Consider the following 20,263-nt stretch of genomic DNA (forward strand, 5'->3'; position numbering starts at 1 on the left):
ATGAGATGCACACTTGTTCCTAAGACAGGAGCTCTCAAGGTCACATTCAGGATGCTCCCAGTTGTCTTTGAGGATAAGGTTCACTCCTGGACTCACTGTATTTTAAAGACGGGAATGCTAGCATTGGGGATTTAGCCCGGTGGCTTAGTGCTTGCCTGGCAACATGAGGGTGTAGGCCTCAGCTCTGAAAAAACCAAGATTTCCACTAGGGTTTAAAAATGTAGGCCCTCGATGGCCTTAGCCCACTACCTCCATAGGGTTCCTCGGAAATGCTCTGCTGGCCTGAGAAATGATGGTTTAGGGTAAGCATGGACAAACTGACTCGTCTCTAGCTAAAACTATTAATGCCGAAGCTTTAGCGTTCTTGTGTAGACACAGTCATTGTGGAATTCGGGTTTTATGTTCTCTAAGAGAATGTCATTAGTAAATCATTCGGCTGGAGGGAAAGAAAAATCCTGTCCCAAGACTTTTTCAACAGAGGCAGATGCAATAAAATTGTAACACTAATGGCTAGAAAAATAATTTTCATGAGGATAGAAAACAGACTAAAAGTGGCAACCCTTAGGGCACCTAAAATCAACTTACAATACAATATATTGGGATGCCGGGCTGATTTCGAGTCTGGCTGAACTAACTCCCATGGAGACTGACTTGCAGAGAACGAATTAGAACTGGCTTTTAAAACAACAACTATATAAAACTTCTGAGATCCCAAATTGGTGTTCCAGCCCAATTTCACCACATTCTATGTTCCTGGCTACTGTCCCAGTGATCCAGTTATCAATAGGAAGATACAGGCTGGATGCATGAAATGCTATAAAGGATTGACTGTGTCCTGACTAGGTTTCTTTATTTCTTTATTATTTTTTTTATTTATTTTTTGTCAACTTGACACAAGGCATTCAGTTGAGAAAATACCTCATTGGACAGCACATCAAGGGTATTTCCTTGATTAATGACTGACACGGGAGGTCCAGCCCCCTTCCGGCAGTGCCATCCCTGGGCAGGCGGTTCTGGGTTGTATAAGAAAGTAGACTGAACAAGTCATGGGCGGCAAGCTGGTGAGCAGCACTCCTCCACGGCTTCTGCTTCAGTTTCTGCTCCAAGTTCCAGCCTCGGCTTCCCTGAGTGGACCGTGACCTGGGATGTGTTAGCCAAAATAAACCCTTGGCTCACCAAGTTGCTTTTTGGTCATGGTGTTTCTCACAGCCACAGAAAGCAAACTAAGACAGACAGCCTTTAAAATTTTTATATTCTTACAATGTTGTGATACATAGAGCAAATGAGAAAAAAAAAAACTCCTACATATTCTTCTCTCTCCCTAAAAAACACACCAATGTTCTGTTAGAACAATGAAAACAAACAGGCCAACCCCCCAAAATTCAAACACCCAACCCAGGCAGGATTTTCAGTGAGGTGTGAAGGGGGACTCAATACACCGCCTTTGACTCAGTACAGGAGGATGTTCCCCTCGAGCAGAAATAACATTTACACACAAAGCCGAAGCGTGTTTGAAATCTTTTATTAAACAGGCAATGCATTGTGCAATGGTTCAGGACACAGATGCCTAGTGGAAAAGTTTAAAAATTATTTTTGGAAACAGTCTATGAGTTGACAAACCCTGTCACGTCCCGTCCTCCCCTGCTCAAGGGTGGATAGCTTCAGGAAACCAGACCGTAGCTGCTCTTGTAAACGACATCCCTGCTTTCCCATAAACATCATGCCTATTAGTAAACACAAAAGACGATGACAATGATGGTCCACGGCAAGACAGTGGCCAGAGGCACTGGCTGATGACAAGGGACAGCCCAGACCTGGGACTCATAAGAAGTTCCAGTTCTGTTCTTAAAGGACACCCAACATCCACCTCTCTTCACTTCCATTCGCTGGCTATTGGGGCCTCTTTAGAAAGTGGATGCTGAAGACTTACACTGGTACCTCAGCACAGGAAGGAGCTTTTACGGGGTTCCTCCTGCTGCAGCCCCTCTGGCTCAGGACTGAGGCTCTCTTGTCTTCTTTGATCCACCTGGTTCCTCTCTCTTCCCCGAGCACATCATAATTCGATGACAAAAATCAATCTGAAGTTTCACAGTCTGTTTGCCATGATTTATTGGCAGTTTAAAACTAAGTGGCCCGTCAATGCAGTGGACATCCTTCATCAGCAGGCTGCCAATCTATTTTATGATTTGGGGCATGTCGCTCCAAGCTTGAGATTTCTTCCTGGCGAGTTCCATCCAGGACGGCTGATCTGTGCTCGCATAACTGGCTCTCTTCAGCTGATGCAACTCCTTCTCTGTCATCGATGCAGCCTGAGCTGCTGAAAAGGACACAAAACAAAAGCAAGAGACAAGAGTGTGGATTTTCACTAAGTCCCTTGAACAGCTTTAAATATACGTTACAGTCTCCACTGTGTTCCAGAACACACAATCCGTTAATAGGTAAATGTGTGAAGATTTAAGCATCAGGGATGGAGTGTAGCAGATTGAAAAGGCTGAGGAGCGGGCTCGGATGGTTCTGGAGGCCAAGTGAGTTGAGAATGTTCAGGGTCTAACCACAGAGCCCTGGAGGTAGGCTGCACATTGGAACAAGTCTAATACCGTCACAACCACACACTTAAAAGACAGCTTGGAAAGTTAGATTCTTGTGTCTTCAACTACAGTGCAAAACACATAAGATTTAGAAACTACTGGGGTGTCGTTCGGTGACAGAGCATGTGATCAGTGTGCAGGAGACCCTGGGCTCATTGCCCAGCAGCATTAAAAGTGAAAACTGACACATGCTACCAGAGTGAGCTCAGAATCACACTCAAAAACAGCAGAGAAAAGGGCCCATGTTTTATGATTTCATGTTCCCAAAAAGGCAAATCTTATAGAGACAGAAGGTAGGCTAGTGTTTACCTACAACTAGGGAAGGGAATGTGACAAACGGGGATGAGTTTCTTTCCAGTGTGAGGGGAACGTTCTATTCTTAGGTTGCCTGCCACCAGGGCGGCAGGACTCTGCAAATATACATAGTCTCATTGTAAGACACATCCACTGAAATGTACATTTAAAACGGGTGAATTTTAAGATGTGTAAATTTCATCTCAATAAAAGCTCCATTAAAAAAAAAAACAGCTCGACATGGTAAAAATGATTCAACAAAACAAATTTTAGCTGCAGGAAGAATTTGGATATAATGACAGCAAAGTGCTTGGAAATGCATGCCAATCTCATACCCAAGTTCTGGTGGGACAGTGAGATTCCTCTCTGTAGTCCCTCCTTGAGGCTCAGCTTTGACCCCTGCCTCTGGGTCACAGGAGGCTTTGCAGGGGTCATCAGGAAAGATTTGCTTCGGACGAAGTCACCCTGCTTCACAGGCTCCTATGGAGACACAAGAAAGACACACACGCTGCCCAACCATACAGACTCAGAGGGGGGCAAACACCCAAAATGACTTAGCTGCAAGATGTCTCTCTCAAGATGAATCATGCTGCTGGCACTTTCTGGAAAGGGCGCCCTGCACCGGCTCGCCGATGCTACCCATCAAAATGCCAGAGCTCCAACTTGCACCAGCCCCTTCCAGCCCACATGCTCACACGGTGGCTGCTTCCTTGTGCCTACAACGTTGCCTCAGTCCCAGATGGTGGACAGGAAGGATTCTATGGGAAAGCCAGACAAATCTGGTTTGGAAATCGTGTGGTGGCTTTCTGACACATGGTGAAACGGCACAGGCCGAAACGGGCTAACATTTCCCTCTTTAACTTCCTTTCCCCTGCACTACGTAGAGGTCTGCCGCCGTGGCTACAGCTAAGGACTGCATTAGCAGGAAGGGAAACAGGTCCTACTGCAGGGCAGGGTCCCTCTCCCATACAGCAGAACCCCTTTTATCCTGCTGCTTAGTGGAGGGATACAAAAGCCGAGTCACGCCTGCTTCTGAGCCACAGTGGCTTGGGCTGGTGAAAGCTGTTTTCAGCTGAATGCAGAATGCCACCCTGGGTTTCAGCTGTGCAGCCCCAGGTGAGGAATAAGGGAACCCAGCAGGCAGCGGCAGCAGCAACAGGGGTCATTTATCACTGCACAATGAGCTGAGATGGATCTGGTGCCGGTGTCACTGCATGTCTAAGGGGAGACGTCATTCTAACTGTCTTCAATTTTTTTTTTCCAGAGGCTGAGCCGCGTTGCCTAGGAGGCCAGAGCACAGCGCCGTCTCCACTGTCTTCATAACAGCCCACACAGGCAAAGAACGGGCAGATTGCTGCTCTGTGGGGGCTAGAAGCTGACATGCCGACTTGGTCTCCCTGGTACTCACGCGTGTGTCAGCAGTCACTGTAGGCACGGGCTCTGTGATGTTCACGCGGGATCCCTGCCATCACCACAGTGCCTGCCCCCACCCCACCCTGCCAAGACCCCCTCCCCCTTGAACTCCACAGAAACAGTCTTTGCTCTCAGCACCTGGGTTTGCTTTCCAGTTTCTGTCTTCAGGATCCGTGACCCAGACTTGTCTTCCTGGGTGACAGGCAGGTCTGGGGCTCCTCTTCGCTTCTGCCGGGCCATGGTGATCCAGGGTGGGGTGGGTTGCCCACCAGCCCCAGGACCTGTAGCAGCAGGAGGCTGAGCCTTTTCTGGGATAGAGGCAGTAAGGGAGCAAGGTTAGGTACACAGTCTCACCCCACAACTTCTCTCCCACACAAGGAGTTCTGTATTGCCTTGGCTCAGGGGGCAAGGGGAGGTGGGGTTGAGGGGTGAAGTCTAGGGAGACCCCGCTTTCCCTTACTCCCTGAGCCAAAGCCTCTCTGATGACATTATTTCTCTTCTTCGGCAGACTTTAGTTTTTCTAAAGATGCCTCAAAGAGATTATCTCCTCCGGTTTGAGCCACCAAAAAAAAAAAATTATATGTAACTGCCACCTCAACATGCATTTTAAAGCAATTTCTACCAGAGCACTCTGTCTAGGAAGAAATACAATGTGTGCACAGAGAAGCTATCTTTGACAGTCTTCATTTGGGATCGGCGTCCTAACAACATTCCCTTTGCGGGATGTGATGCCATGTCTAAAATCATTTCATGCTTCATTCCTTACGCAGAGGCCCGTTATCACCTGACACAGGAAATGCTAGGTGCCCGCATGTTTAACAGACTGGATTTCTCTTCTGCCTTCCGCAAAGTCTTTAGAGGCTCCCTGGGATTTTCTTTTTTCTTAAAGGGTTCTCTTTGCTCTCTCCTAGCATTTCTTTACCCTTAGTGATCAGGGGTTCCCTATGAACTCTCTTCTCAAGGGTCGTGTGTCCCATTCCCCCCCCCCCCCCCCCGCCCCACCCTATCCAACTGTGTGCTGGCTAGAGGCAGCTGCCTCACTTGGAAAAAGATGAAAAGTTCTCTCTGGGTTTGAACTTAATTCTCTCAGTTGACAACATATTCGGGAACAGTTCTGATTAAGACTAAATTCACAACCAGAAGACCTTGCCATTCCAGTTTTAGATCGGAGGTAGAGGAGTAACTTGTTGAGGGCCAGGGCAGCCTCAGCAGATCTAGTGTGTTCCTGGTCTCCCTGCACTCCGGGCACCTCTTAGCCCAAAGTCTTTATGCCATATGCACTTGAGTAATTTCATTCGAGCTAAAAGATTTTTAGATTTTGATCTAAATTTTTTAAACTGAGCATGAAGAGGGCTGGGCGGATAAGCGGTTAAAAACACTGGCTGTTCTTCCAGAGGACCCACAGGTGACTTACAACCATCTGTAACTCCAATTCCAGGGGTTATGACGTCCTCTTTGGCCTCTGCAGGCATACACATGGCGCATAGATAAACATGCATGCAAAACACTTGTACACATAAATAAACAAATAAATAAATAGATAAATAAATAAAATGAACAGAAAAGTTATATGGAACAGCATGTAAGGTGAATTGGTGTAAGAGGAGGCCACTGAGGGAAGCTGGGACTCTGGTGATGGATCAAGGATGGGGCCTAGTCGACTAGACCCAAGGCTGACATCTCAGGGGGACTGTGACAACTCATATTTTCTTCCCCAGTCTTTGCATGGAAACTGTGGTCTTGTACACAAAGCAACGACATCAAGCTTGGCGGGAAGCAATTTTTCCTTTCCCTGTATCAGGGTGTGCTGACAGAATTCTATTCTAAGCACAGGGGGGTCATCCACCGAGCTGCCCGTCCGTAGGGTGGCAATGTTTCCAACTGTACGGTTGTGTGCCCATGTATCTCCGTTCACATGCCGACCCTCAGGAGTCGGTGAACCCTGCGGCTGCACCTGGCTGTGCCAGGATGAGACAGGTGACCTACTCGGGCAGCTCCACTAAGCACCAACCTGGGCAAGTGGCCAAGATCTCTCAGGAGCCATTTCTTTCCCTTCTTGACTCCTAGATTTCCCCCAACTTGGACACTTCCCACAATGCCGAGCCTCAGAAATGTTGCGTCTCTGTCCCAAGTAAGTCTGGGCAGAGCTGGGTGGCAGCCGTTCTGCTCTGTGACACGGGTCTGAGTGACCTCCATGGCCTGCACCCTTGCTCTCTGCACTCGACAGCCACATTGGCTGGGTCTGTGCTCTACCTGGGCTGGGGAGGGCTAGAGAGGGGAGTGAAGACATGGGCCATAGACAGCGTACGGAAGCCTTCAGGGGCCAAAGAGCTTCTAAGTGACAGCTGAAAGCATGACCTCTCAGGGTCAAGGTTGCATCATCAAATCTCTTCTGGGATTAAAATCTGTTCAAAAGGTCAGTCCCAAGAAAAACATAGATGTGGTGTCAGTTCAAATAAAACACTCCTTTGTTTATCTTTCTGCCTCAATAGACAGGCCTTAATTTCCTGGGGATTTGGTTCAAGGCCTCTGATACCTCAGTTCCTTTTCCCTGAATGAGACAAGGGCTTTAGGTTGTCAAGTAGATCTGCAGCCAACACCCCCGGAGCTGAGCATTTCTTTGACTGAGGACCAGAAACCGCATGTTGGAATTTGTGTGATCCCTTTGCTGGGGGTCTGGGAGAGGCTGACTCCCCACACACAGCTGCCAGGGAAGGGAGCAAGATAATCTGCCTTAGAACAAACCCAGACCAACACTTCCAGATGCTGAAGTGCTGCAGGTGTGGGAAGCTGGAGGCCACCACCCCCACCCCCACCCCCCACCCCACCCCCGCCAGCTCATCCCAGACAACCCGAATGCAAGGGAGAATAACTTCTGAACAGAGGAAATTATCATTCTGTGATTTAAGGATAGGATTCCATCAAAGGAGCAGTTGATAAATTGGTTCGTTTTTTCAAAATTCCTTCCTCCTCATTTACATACTCTCTTCCCTCAAGATCTATTTGGGGAAATTTATGTGTAAAGCACTAATCCTCAAGACAGCCTGTCCTGGGGCTGGGTGGAAGGCCTCAGACTAGCAACACGCTTCTGGGCAGACAAACCCCCCTTAAAGGGGGTGTAAATGCGGGTGTAAAAATTCTGCAAGACCACCTGCCAGCTACACCTCCCAGATTCAAAGAGGTTCAGTGAAGTCATCCTCCACCTTCCCCCCCTCCCCCAGGGCCCCAGCACAGCACTGGGCACCTGCCAGATGCTCTCCCTTCCAGTGTGTGCTCAAGAGTTACTTGGTTGCTGCTGGCAAATAAATAAATAAATAAATAAATAAAGGAAGGAATAAATAAATAAATAAGTAAATGAATGAATGAGTAAATAAATAAATAAATAAATAAATAAAAACCAAGCATTTTATTGATTTCTGTTTCCTAATCTCTTTTGGAAAATGGGGAAACTAAAGACAGCAGGCTTATGGACCCAGTGTCCCCTAACATTGTAGCTGAGCTGTGTGTTACTCAGAAGATCTACAAAAAGCAGCTTCCCCAAGTCCTAACCACTGAGCCATACCTTTGACATCCGACCTACAGACTGGCAACACTGTCCCTCGCTTTGATTCGCTCCTTTTTCTTGGGTTTTGGTGCCTATTAAAATTCAGACATAAGAGCCGGGCGGTGGTGGCGCACGCCTTTAATCCCAGCACTCGGGAGGCAGAGCCAGGTGGATCTCTGTGAGTTCGAGGCCAGCCTGGGCTACCAAGTGAGTTCCAGGAAAGGTGCAAAGCTACACAGAGAAACCCTGTCTCGAAAAAAAACCAAAAAAAAAATAAATAAATAAATAAATAAATAAATTCAGACATAAGGTACTGTTTTGTTTTTGTTGTTGTTTGTTTGTGTTTTGTTTTTCCAGAAAGAATCCTTGAAGTGACCAGCTGAGGGGCCGGGGGTGAAACGCGAATGGTGGGCCCCGGCCCACATGACACCCGGCCGGAAGCTGAGCCTAGAAGCTTACAGCTGTCGAGAACACAGTCGGTGGATGGGAAGCCACGAGCTGGAGTTTGTGAACTCCAGGGACTCCCTGCCTCTTTGGCTGAGAAAATGAGGCAGATGTTCTGCTCGCGGAAAACTTGAAACAGGATGGTGTCTTCACTTCTTAAAAACTTGGTGTATGCTCTCCTCCTTGAAGCAACAATCTGCGTGTATGTGTGTGAGCGTGTGTGTGTGTGTGTGTGTGTGTGTGTGTGTGTGTGTATACAAGTTCACATGCATGTATGCACATAAAGGCCAGGGGTTGACATCAAGTGTCTTCCTAAATCTCTGTGCACCTTACTTTTTGAAATAGGGTCACTCACCTAACCTGGAGCTCACTGATACACTGGACTGACTGGCCAGGAAGCCCCGGAGTCCTCCAAGCCCCAGTGCTGGGATAATAGGCAAATGGGTGTCGGGGATTCGGTTCAAGTCCCCATGCTTATGAAGCAAATACTTTACCTGACTGAAGTCATCTTCCCAGGTCCTAAACTGTCAATGTAAAAATGTATATCCACAGCTCATCCCCAGGTTTTAAAACTGTCTCTAGCAAGAAGAGGCCTGAGAGTCTCACTAAGACCTCTGATCTGAAGTGGATGTATTATCAACCATGTCTCTCAAGTGGTTGAAGCCAGAACAGGGGACGGTGCCTTCATACCCCCGCTCAGTCCTGTCTGCTGGCTTTTCAGGTCCTCAGCTACAGTCCTGATCTACACAATGGGCGTGGGAACTACAGACAGGTGCTAAGGGAACCTCTAGGGCAAACGTGGACCTTGTGTCCTGGGGATATATAGGATCTTGTGTTTACTTCAGGGTTTATATTGGGTTTCCTGTACGAAGGACTTCAGCTCTGTGTAGCACGAATCTTAAAGGTCTTGTTAATAAAAACAAACCCAAGGCCAGTTTTTGGGGTGAATGCTGGGAGATCAGAGAAGCAGAACAAGCCATAGCTTCCTCACCTCTCAATTCCTCAGTTGATCCTGTTTCCTCAGGCTGGAAGCCTCTGTGTCCTTATCCAAATAGATCTCAGTTGAAGTGCTTCTCAAATGCCTAAAAGCTTAACCAGGCTCTAGTTCCTCGTCCTCACGCCTCAAATACCTTTCTGCTTACTGCCATCACTTCCTGGGATTAAAGGCTCATTTCCTGGGATTAAAGGCATGAGTCACTATACCTGGCTGTTTCCAGTGTGGCTTTAAACTCACAGAAATCCAGATGGATCTCTGCCTCCCAAGCCAAAGGATAAAAGGCGTGTGTGCCACCATTTTCTGGCCTCTATGTCTATCTAGTGGGTGTTCTGTCCTCTGACCCCGGATAAGTTTATTAGGGTGCACAATATTTTGGGGAACACAATATCACCACAGCTCTGTGCTGTGGGATGTCACATATGCTGTGAATATGTGCTACAATGATTGGTTAATAAAGAAGCTGCTCTGGCCTATGACGAGTCAGGATATAGCCAGGCAAGAAATCCAAGAGAAGGACAGGAAGAAGAAAGGCAGAGGCAGAGAGAGATGCTATCCTGCAGCCCAGGGAGCAGCATGTAATGGCACACAGGTAAAGCCATGAAATACGTGGTGATAGATAGATGAATAGAAATGGGTTGAGTTTAGTTATAAGAGCAAGAAGCTTGAGCCATAGGCCATGGCCATACAGTTTGTAATTAATATAAGCCTCTGAGTGATTATTTTATAAGCGGTTGCAGGACCACCAGGCCAGGCAAGGGGCCAGGCGGGACAAGAGGAACTCAGGACCCGAGAAACTTCCGACTACAGCTCTGTTCTCAAAACATTCACTGATCTGTTGTTTGTCCTGGTTCACAGACCACTCCTGGTCAGCATACACTTGTGGTCTTTGGTGGCTTTGGTTCTGTCCAGCAGCCTCTGGGCAATCTTATAACTCAGGCTTGCAGTGTCTGCTGGAGGCTTTATCTCAAACTTCTGAGCATTTTGAAATCAGGCCAGGGTTTTCCATAAAGCAAGATCCCACATAGCATAAAGCTGTGTACTAGCTCCAACTCTGGATGAAACCACTACCCCTTCCTTTCTCATTCATCAGACAATCAACGCTCATGGCTCACTGACTCCCCGTTTGAGGATGCTCTCCTTGCCAAAATGCATTCCCAATCCTGGATCAGGCACTTGTATGGTTACCTGGAGACATGTACTCAGCAGGAGAAAAATCTGAGTTTCCCCGATGAGATGCAATACGAGGACATTCTGCCTTCTGTTTTCAACTCCCGCACTGTCCACGTGTCTTTATTTAGTGCCACGTGTTTGGGCTTTTTCTTGGTGTTTTCAGCGTTTTATTTTTACACAGGCTCTCACTGTGTAGCCCGGGCTGGCCTGGAACTCACTCTGTAGATCAGACTGGCCTCAAACACACAGAGATCCACCTGCCTCTGCCTCTCAAGTGTGGGGTTAAAGGCGCACAGCACCACGCCCAGCTGTTCTCGGTGTTTAAAAATCACACCAAGAGCAGCGCCGAAGTGCTTGCTGTCTGGAGTTCCTAAGTGCAGGATGGTTACGCTGTGCCTTGCCATATGGCACTGGAGAGTGTGTGCTAGAAAGGCCCTTCAGTCCCGAGGTACCGTGCTGTTAGCTGCGAGCTCAACCCTAACAGATCGAGGATACATATTAAATCAGATGTCTCTGGACAGAAACACACAGAGACTGTGACAAGATTATGTGCCGACAGGCTGATTCTGAGACCAGACACTCACAGGAGCCTCACCTAACTGAAATTCACCGCTTGGCCCAAATATCATGTGTGGATTTTTTCTATGCCTATATTACTCTTCAATAAACAGTGAGTACGAAGGAGAGGACTGGAGAGATGGCTCAGGAGGGGAACTGCCTTCTGTGCCAGCACGAGGACCTGAGTTCAGAACCCTAGTGCCAACATCAAAGAGCCGGATATGGGGGCATGCGCTTATAATCCTAGTGCTGGGCGGGCACAGATAGGATGAACCCTGCATCTTAGACCAGGCTTGCCCCATGGGTCAGGTCGAGGTTCCGTGAGAGACCCATTCTCAAAAAATAAGGTGGAGGAAGACGCCCCATATCTACCTCTGGCCTCCACATGCACACATGGGTACACACACAGGAACACAAACACATGCATATGACACATTAACACACAAAAGTAAATACAAACTAGAAAAGGCAACCATAAGATCAGCAGGGACTCACTAGGTGCTAGACACTGGCCAGGAAGGGGAGTCTAGCTTCCTGCCCACCCAGAGAGACAGGGCAGGCCTTCGCCTCTGAGCTATTTCCACAATGCCACGAGGAAGGGCATCGAGGGACATTGAAGGAAGTCCCCTCCCTCGCTGGCATCTCCTTCCCATTCTCTTTACCCCCTCAGCCTCCAAGGCACCCTGGGACCTGGCTCAATTTGTCTTTTGATGGCTGTCCCTCATCCCACTCCCTACCTCTCAGGATGATGCCTACCATGTCTGAAATCTCTTTCCCAGCCACAGGCAAGGCCACAAGGACCACACTGTCCTTACCCTGTGACTTCCTCTCGGGTCAGGAGGCCCAGGCAGGAGCTCCTTGCTTACCTCTGCTTCCTCGGCCCCAGGCTTCTTGTGGTTTTAATTTCCAACCACAACCCAGAAACTCACCTTTGCTTGACCTACACAGCTTCTCTCTCATTCTTCAAACCCACAAGATGGGAAGGAAAAAAAACCCAAAAAACAAAAAAACAGCCTGTCAGGCTAGTAAGATGGTTCTTACTGCCAATCCCAAAGACCTGACTTGACTCCCCCACCTCCACCCACCAGGACCTAGATGCTGGAAAGAAAGAACCATATCCCAAAAGTTGTCCTCTGACCTCTACCCATGCACCATGAGACAACTGCCTGTTCATATATGCACACATATTAAATAACTAAAATGTAATGATTTCTAAAATGTCCCTCTAAATGGTCCTCTTCCGGGATGGGGAGATCTGGTGGGGATCCAGCTAATTCTCCCCCTTTGTGTCACAGTCAGCCTCTAAAGGAACTTCACACTCCCTCATCCGCACAGGGCACACGGTCAAGCTGCAGTACACAGAAGGAATTCCCACAACCAAGGGCCTAGTTTCTGGTTTATTTGTTCTAGTTTGTGGTGTTTCAAAGCTCTCCTGCCCAGAGGAGAAACTGTGTTGAGAAGGTGTTCACAAAATACCAAGTGATTCACATCTGAGTAAGATATGTGGAGTGAGGCCAGGAGTCTGGCCATCCATGTGCAGGTACATTTGCTGGGGGCACCCAAAGGCAGAGATGATCTGTCAGATTCTTTTCCTCTTCCAAGCAGAGCTAGCTGCTCAATGCTTGGCCAGGCAAGGTGAGCAGACAGCCCAGACTGGCCCAGCCCAACAGCTACACCTCACAGTGGAGCCCCTGGGGAGCCAAGGTGAGTTGTTAGTGAGGGTGCCAGCCCCAATGAACTTTGTTTTTTTCAACTGCCACCAACTGTGCAATTAAAATTAGTCTCTCAGCCAAAAGCGATGACCCAAGCCCAGCTCTCAGGCCAGAGCCTGCAGGTCTCTGTCACCTACCTCAGGTGGAACTGGGATCTTGCAAGAACACAGGATGTGGGGACAATTACTTGAAAATAATTTTGAGCTGCAGCAGAATAGTGAGGAGAAAACTATTGTGTTGTATGACACCTTCTCCATACAACTGGAAAGACGCACACATGCCTTCCAAGAGATTCCTTGCCCCGTCCGTCCTGAGGCTATCTAAGAACAGCTGGAACTCCATGAGAACTACCTCCAGTAGTCATGAAGGAGTAAGTAGTCACTTGCAGGGATGGCCCTTCTCTGCAGAGTGAAGATCTCCCTTCTATTACACACTGGGCCCTCCCTCACCAAGCACTAACAGGTGGGTAAGGTCTCCCCACCAAAGAGATGGCAAGAACTGAGTTCCACTCGTCTTTGCTTTCCAGAGCAGCGCTGTGAGCCTTCTGTCTCGACAGCAGAGCACCTGACAGAACCAACTTAAACAGAGGACGTATTCAGTCTGGCTTCACACTGTCAGGGTTTCAGTCCACTTGACCTTGCTGCTTTTTGGCTTGTGGTGGGAAACAAAAGCCAGGATGGTAGAAGCTTGTGGTAGAGGAGGCCTGTTCACCTCATGGGAACCAGGAAGCAAAACAGGGACAGGAGGGGACCGTGGTCTGAATAGTCACTTCAAAGTTTCACCACCGATGACCTAATCTCCTTCCTCTAGGCCTACCTGCCAAAGGTTCCTCGCCTCCCAAAAGGCTTACTAGCTGGGACCAAGTCTTCAACACATGACAACACAGGGGCCTTTGAGGGACATCCAAGATCCAAAGGCTAGCAGGGAGAGTGCTCCAAAGGACCGTCACGACCCTGAGGTTCATGGAGTCAAGTGACCTTCCCAGGATCACTTTCCCAGGATGGTTGGTTTGGAATGTCAACAGGTCATGACAATCATCTGAGGTGTGTGCCTCAGTGGGGGAATTGTCTACATCAGGTTGGCCTGATGTGGGCAAGTCTGTGTGGGACTGTCTTACTTGCCTTAAAGGGTGTGGGAAGACCCACCCCAAATGTGGGTAGCACCTTCTGCTAGCGGCCCAGATAAAAAGGACACAGAAGAAGGAGGAGCATTACTCCACTTACTCACTGGTTTTAGAAACCAGTCCTTTCTTCTGGGCTTCCAACATGGACTGAGGACAAGTGGCTTTCTAAGGACCTTCCGGGCCTTCAGAGGGGTGCCCCTGAGACACTCGGCCTTGTAGACAAACCAACTGCTGGTTCATGGCCTCTCTGGTATGAGGCAGCCACTGCTGGACGAGCCAACTGTTGACGCACCTAGCCTCAAGGGTTTGGCCTTCCAAGTGTGCTGCTGCTAGTGTTCTGAAGGTATTGTGTAAACCAACTTCGCAAACCCTTTATTCCTCTAGAGACCCCTAATAGCTGTGGCCACTGTGTTACAAAGCTGAGACGTGAACACAGCCATTCTGACTTCTGATCTTCACTTAGAGAGCCACACGCACCCCATATTCAGGGAGATGGTCCCATAAATTTCTAACACACCCACTTCCTCCCCATTGAACTTTCACTCTGAGTGACTAAGAGTTACTCCACCTGGGCTTTGTACTGTCTTTGAAGCTGGTAATTCTACGCCATGGAGGGGCTGTGCACTGGAGAATGTTCACCATTTTCCTCCCCTCACGCCACCCACTTTTTGACTTTTGACAATCAAATCCATCTCTAAAGATGGCCAAACACGCACAGGAAGACAAAACTGCCCTAGGGTGAAACCAGAACACAGTCCCTGAACTGAGTCAAGTTGAGTTTCCTGTTCCCTGGAGGCCAGGTGTCTGAGCTGGGGACAGGTTCCTTTCTCAACAGCTGCAGGTCCAGAAGGAGTGGGAGAATAATAGAGTTCTTTGTTGACTGATGCCTGCTACTATCACACTGGGCTTGTCCTATGCTTGACAGATGTCCAGAAAGGACTCTGGAAAATTCCTGCCAACTTTTAGGCCTCTTCGGTTTCAGCTGCTCCCCAGAGCTCTTCTGTCCTCTTGGTAGCTCATCCAAGAGGGCTTTGAGGACACAGCAAAGTCACAGGGAAGCCTTATCAGCCAAACGTCTATGAGCAGCTGGAATTGGCCACCAATCTTCCCAGGTGCCCAACTACAGGGAAACACATGCCCAGCTTCCCATGAAGTTTCGTGGTATCTCCTCGGAGACTCAAGAGTATGGGAAGTGTCCACTCCTGTCCCAGTCTCTGCCCTGGGGGATCACAGAGCTGTGGCTGTGCTCGTCATAGAAGGCCCTACAAGGTCCCACAATCCCCACTTCTCAGGGTAGGTCGGTAAGTGGGCCCTGAACTGCTCGGCTCTGTCTGATGCCTCCATCTGTGGACTGGCGCCTCGGCCTGAGCAAGGATGAGGAATCCTCACCATGGTGTGTTCTATGTCTCTGAGACGAGCAAAGTGGCACTTCCTTGGGAAAATAGCTCTGTACTGGGAAATGACGTCACATGCCACAGGTAAAATGCCTTTGCTGTCCTGTGTTCCCAAAACCCACATTAGCAACAGCCTCATTTACACAAGAAGAAAATACACTCTGGGAAACTCAACTGACTCCGGAGAGCAAACCCTCCAAATCCATGTTGCTCAGGTCAGGGTACTGTGTGTGCTTCATACAGCAGAGGTATGTGAGACTGTGAGAGCCTGGGACCCAAGGGGAGGCAAATGATTTAGAACGCAGGATTGTTGTCTCTGGCCCTAATCTAAAAAGCCTCGAGTGCCTGACCCAGGAATTACAGCTCTACTCCACATGTGTTGGGAAGGCATGGAGGATTTGTAAAGAGGGACACTCCATGGTTAGATGTGGGATGAGAACTGGAAGGGAAGTCAGGTTGATGATGGGGGCGTTCTGTGCTGGGGTCTAGAGTGTAGTGGGAGAGTACCTGCGTAGTATTTGCTAAGCTCTGGGTTCAGTTCCCAGTGCTGGGAAAACGAGTATTGCTGTGGGGCTGAGGGAAAGCAGCAGCAGCACTTCCTGTGCAGATGGTTGAAACTCACTGACCAAGCTACACAACGTCACCGGTATTTTTCTTCCTTCAGGCCAGGTAGGGGTGGGGCACAGATTAACCAACCTCACCTAAAACCCGGGAGGTGGTGGCTGTGGGGAACCGTCTCCACTGCGCTGAAGTCCAGTGCAATCTAGGACTAGGAGGACAATCTAGAGTCACCTAGTGAACAGCGGACAGGAGTCCACTCTGGGGAATCTGTCCTGGAGAGCCACAGTGTGATTCAGAAGTGAAACTGGCCGGTAGCCACAGAACAGTGACTGTCGTAGTTAGAGTTTCTATTGCTGGCATAAAACACTATGACCAAAAGCAACTTGGGGAGGAAAGGGTTTATTTCAGCTTACATTTCTACATCACAGTCTTCCATCATCAAAGGAAGTCAGGGAAAGAACTCGAGGCAGGAACCTGGAGGCAAGAATTAATGCAGCGGCCATGGAGGAGTGCTGCTCACTGGCTTGCTCCCCACGGCTACTCACCCTGCTTGCTTATATCACCCAGGACCACCAGCCCAGGGGTGGCACCACCAACAATGAGTTGAGCCCTCCCACATCATTCATCGATGAAGGAAATTCACCAGACTTGCCCACAGGCCAATCTGGTGGGGGCATTTTCTCAACTGAGGTTCCCTCTTCTAAAACGACTCTAGCTTTATGTCAAGGTGACCAAGAGGGAGAAAGATTCCAAACCAGCACAATGCCCTTCACCAGGTGGCACTCACAGGAGACAGTACTTCCAACAATGGGGTCAAGCCACTCAAGCTGGTCATGACACATGTCCCTTTATTGTGGACTTCAACTATCAAAGGGCAAGCCAATAGGAATAGCATGGGGGAAAAAAATCATTCATGTGCCTATCCTGGTTATGTTAGAGCCACAATTGCGGAGTGTGTGGGAAGGAACAGGCACGCGTCTCTTTGTGGTGGCTCTTTGTGTAGGGTGGGATTAGACGACATTCAGAGAAGGGTAGGGAGGAGGCTTTCTTTGTGTCTTGTATATTTAAAAGTTATTTTAAACTTTACATACAGTAAAATTCTCCCTTTTTGCTGTTAAGTTCTGAGCTTTAACATATGCTTAGATTTTTAAAATTGTCATGGATAGGATGCAGACAAGGGTTAATACGCTAAAGAATTCGCTTGTCCTGCTCCTGCGTGATAGGCTCTCCAGCCACCTCTGGTAAGATCCAACCTGTCTTTTTTCCCCCGATTTCATTGTCTAAGGAGCATGTGGGAGGGGTCACTGTGCTAGGAGGCTTTCAAAGGTAAGGAGACTGGGGAATCTCTATCTGAACTTTTCCTCCACAGTGAAACGCCCCCATTTCTGAGAGAGTCACAGACACAGGAAGGGCCAGGAAACAGGTCAGAGGGCTAATAACACTCTCAGGAAAGGGCTGAGGAGGGAAGGTTAAGGCTAAAAAAAGAACCTAAGTGTGAGCAGAGATGACTTTCCTAAAAAAAAAAAAAAAAAAAAAAAAATCAAGATATGTGTTGGGCATTCTTCCAAAAGAATCAAACTAGACCCAGGAGATTGACTCCAGGCCTTTGGGCATGCGAAGTGGTCCTGTTTTGTTTTTGTTTTTATTTTTAATTAATTAATTAATTTATTTTTTGTCAGCTTGGCAGACACTAGGGTCATCTGGGAAGGGGGAACCTCAACTGGGAAAAAGCCTCCATCAGATTGGCCTGTAGGCATGTCTGTGGGGGCATGTCCTTGATTGATACAGGAGGATCCAGCTCACTGCGGGCAGTACCACCCCTGGGCAGGTGGTCCTAGGAGGTGTAAGAAAGGTAGCCAAACATAAGTCTGGAAGCAGGCCAGTAAGCAGCTTTTCTCCATGGCCTTGAAAGGGAAAAATCAGTAGCCATCTCGAGAGACGCCCCCCACCCCCACTCCTGCCTCCTCTAAAGGTATTTGCTGACCAGCAGTTTTAGAACTGACCAAAAGTTGAACTCATGGGAAGAGAAGGCTGACACAATAAATCTATATATCCTGGGCTTGGTAAAACAGGATATGGGGAGTAATGGACTCGACTGACCAGAAATTGAACTTATGGGGAAATAGGACTGGAACAATATATCTGAATGTGTATATCCTAGGTTCAGAACAGCAGGACATGGGGAGTAAAAAATTTATGTCTCTGTAGATACCCTGAATCCTGTTAGCCATCAGTAACCTCATGCTTATAGTTCAGCCAGTAACTTCAACGAACTACCTCACCCCTAGCCCCCTGGTCCAATTCCAAGCTGCATGTAAACCTTTCCTATATAAACCCCTTAAAGTGAGTGCTCGGGGCGGTCCTCCTCCACCTGCTGTGTCAGATGTTGGATGCATGGACCAAGCCCTGGACTTTTTTTTGTTGTTGTTGTTACTAAAAAAGCTCTGTGTGCTTGCATCGGATATCAGCTCTGTGGTGGTCTTGCTTGGGGGTCTTGCGACCTGGGCACCACAGCCTCTGCTTCCATTCCTACCTCCCAGTTCCTGCCCTTCCTGAGTTCCTGCCTTGACTTCCTTTAGTGATAAACTGTGATCAGGATGTGTAAGCTCAATAAATCTTTTCCTCTATAAGTTGCTTTTGGTCATGGTGTTTTATCAGAACAATAAAAAGCAAATTAAAGCATGAGACATAAATCTCTCTATCCCCTTAAAAACATTCCTTTGAGGCAGGGTATTGCTAGACTGTAGTGGCTGGCCTCCATCTTGCCACTGGCTTGCCCCTGACTCTCAGTAGCTAGAATTACAAGCATATGCCAATATATCAGGCTCACAGCAAGCTTTTTCTGTGTTTTAGAATTTTTCAAAACAAGACACTACCACCTTTTACAAACAATTCCTACCATATGTGTGGAAAGCTGTGTTCCTGACCTGTAATTTAGACTCCGAGATGGATTGGTGTAACAGGACAAAGGATGGTGTCTTGGAAAATGAACAAGCTGGCTAACCCTAGGCCATTTTCCCCTCATGGCAGATCAGCGAATTGTGGCTCAGGTCTATAAAGAGGCCTGCTCTGTGTTGAGGAGCATGCACACGTGCGTGTGCACACACACACACACAAAACTGCGCTTGTGTAACTACTTCTAACTACTTCATGGTAGCCTCCTGATGTCTAGCCCTTTGGCAGACAGAGCTCCTGGACTCATTACAGTAATTCCTGTGCCTCTTGCCCTCATCCCACGGCTGAAAAGTTTACTCCTCCCTTCAAAGGGAACACAGGGTGTGGAAGGGCCGGGTAAACATCTGTGCTGGGGACAGAGCAGCCGGAGACATGGGGGCAGCTTAGAACTGTGTACCCACCGGGGACACTCAACACCCACTTTATGGCACACACCTGGGAGGGGGGTGGAGGCGTGGCAGCCTAGCTGTGAACTCTGGGCAAAGTCCCTGCCAGCACCAGGGAGTCCATAGCAAGACTTAATTATCTGTAGGAAACAGATGAACATGGCCATTTAAATCTTTCATTATCTATATGTTTTATGTGGGTGAAATTGCCTCCAGCTGCTTTAGTTTTGGAACAGTGAGGATGAGTGTAGAAGTCAAACTAATGAACGAAGCCACAGACAGAGCTGCGGAGTGTGGGGACAGTGTGGGGACAGTTTCACAGGTGAGCCTCAACCACATAGACCTGAGATTCTGCTCTGGTCTGTCTGAGGCAGCCTGCAGACCCCCAGGTGGGGTTGAGGAGAACGGGACCAGGCAGCGTGCTAGTCCTGACCCCTGTCTCTCACATCTCACCCTCTGGGCCAATGGGTTCCTAACAGACTGTGGCTAATTCCTATTCTTTTCTATTCTTAGGAAAATACAAACCATTCCCCGTGCTGAGTAAAAGAACCCAAATGCATTCACTTTGGGAACCAGTGGCTATTTCTATGGGCTGGAAAATGTCAATGTACACAGACGAGCAAGCTAGCTCTATTATTGAAGCAAGGTCCTCACAAAATGAAGACAGTTTCACCTTCTATGTAAGTCAGAGCAACACACAAAATACAAGATTCACTGCACACCATCCCAGGCACATTTCTTTATTTATTTAGGAGACTGGATCTCATTACTTAGGTCAACCTGGTTTCTGACTCATAATCCTCCTGCCTCTGCCTATCCTGGACATTTTATAGTGTCAAAGAGGTCAAACGTAATTAAGGGGCCAAACATTGCCCCTCCACCCCAAAGCTTCTCCCCTTTCAGCTCTAGCTGTGACCCTGAGTTCTACGCATTCACTAGGCCCTTGAGAGACATTTCCAGTCCCGGACCATGGAAGCAGATGGTGACGATGTCAAACTTTCACCTACAAAGCAATTCTCCTTGCTATTAAAACAGCTTCTGAATCGCTCTACAGCTGCCTCAATGACACACTGAAAACGTGCAGAGCGGATCATCACCTAGGACTTGACCCTCCCCTCAAACTC

At 48.3% G+C, this 20,263-nt stretch overlaps 1 protein-coding gene across 6 annotated transcripts in view; it reads right to left on the minus strand.

The window, feature by feature from the left end:
* Positions 1-1,506: 1,506 nt before the first annotated feature.
* Positions 1,507-20,263, minus strand: part of Cracdl (CRACD like) — a 123,988-nt gene continuing 105,231 nt past the window's right edge. For 5 of the 6 annotated variants that reach the window (XM_028865697.2, XM_028865691.2, XM_028865694.2 and 2 more), the window contains exons 8-10: positions 4,434-4,603; positions 3,218-3,362; positions 1,507-2,317 (exon numbers count right to left, since the gene is read on the minus strand). In XM_028865697.2, the coding sequence (XP_028721530.1) occupies positions 2,175-2,317; positions 3,218-3,362; positions 4,434-4,603 (458 nt within the window). In that variant the 3' untranslated portion in view covers positions 1,507-2,174. The remainder of the gene's footprint in view (positions 2,318-3,217; positions 3,363-4,433; positions 4,604-20,263) is intronic. The other variant, XM_037199900.1, reaches the window with a different exon arrangement.

The sequence above is a fragment of the Peromyscus leucopus genome, chromosome 16_21 (assembly GCF_004664715.2).
Source record: "Peromyscus leucopus breed LL Stock chromosome 16_21, UCI_PerLeu_2.1, whole genome shotgun sequence".
NCBI lineage: Eukaryota > Metazoa > Chordata > Mammalia > Rodentia > Cricetidae > Peromyscus > Peromyscus leucopus.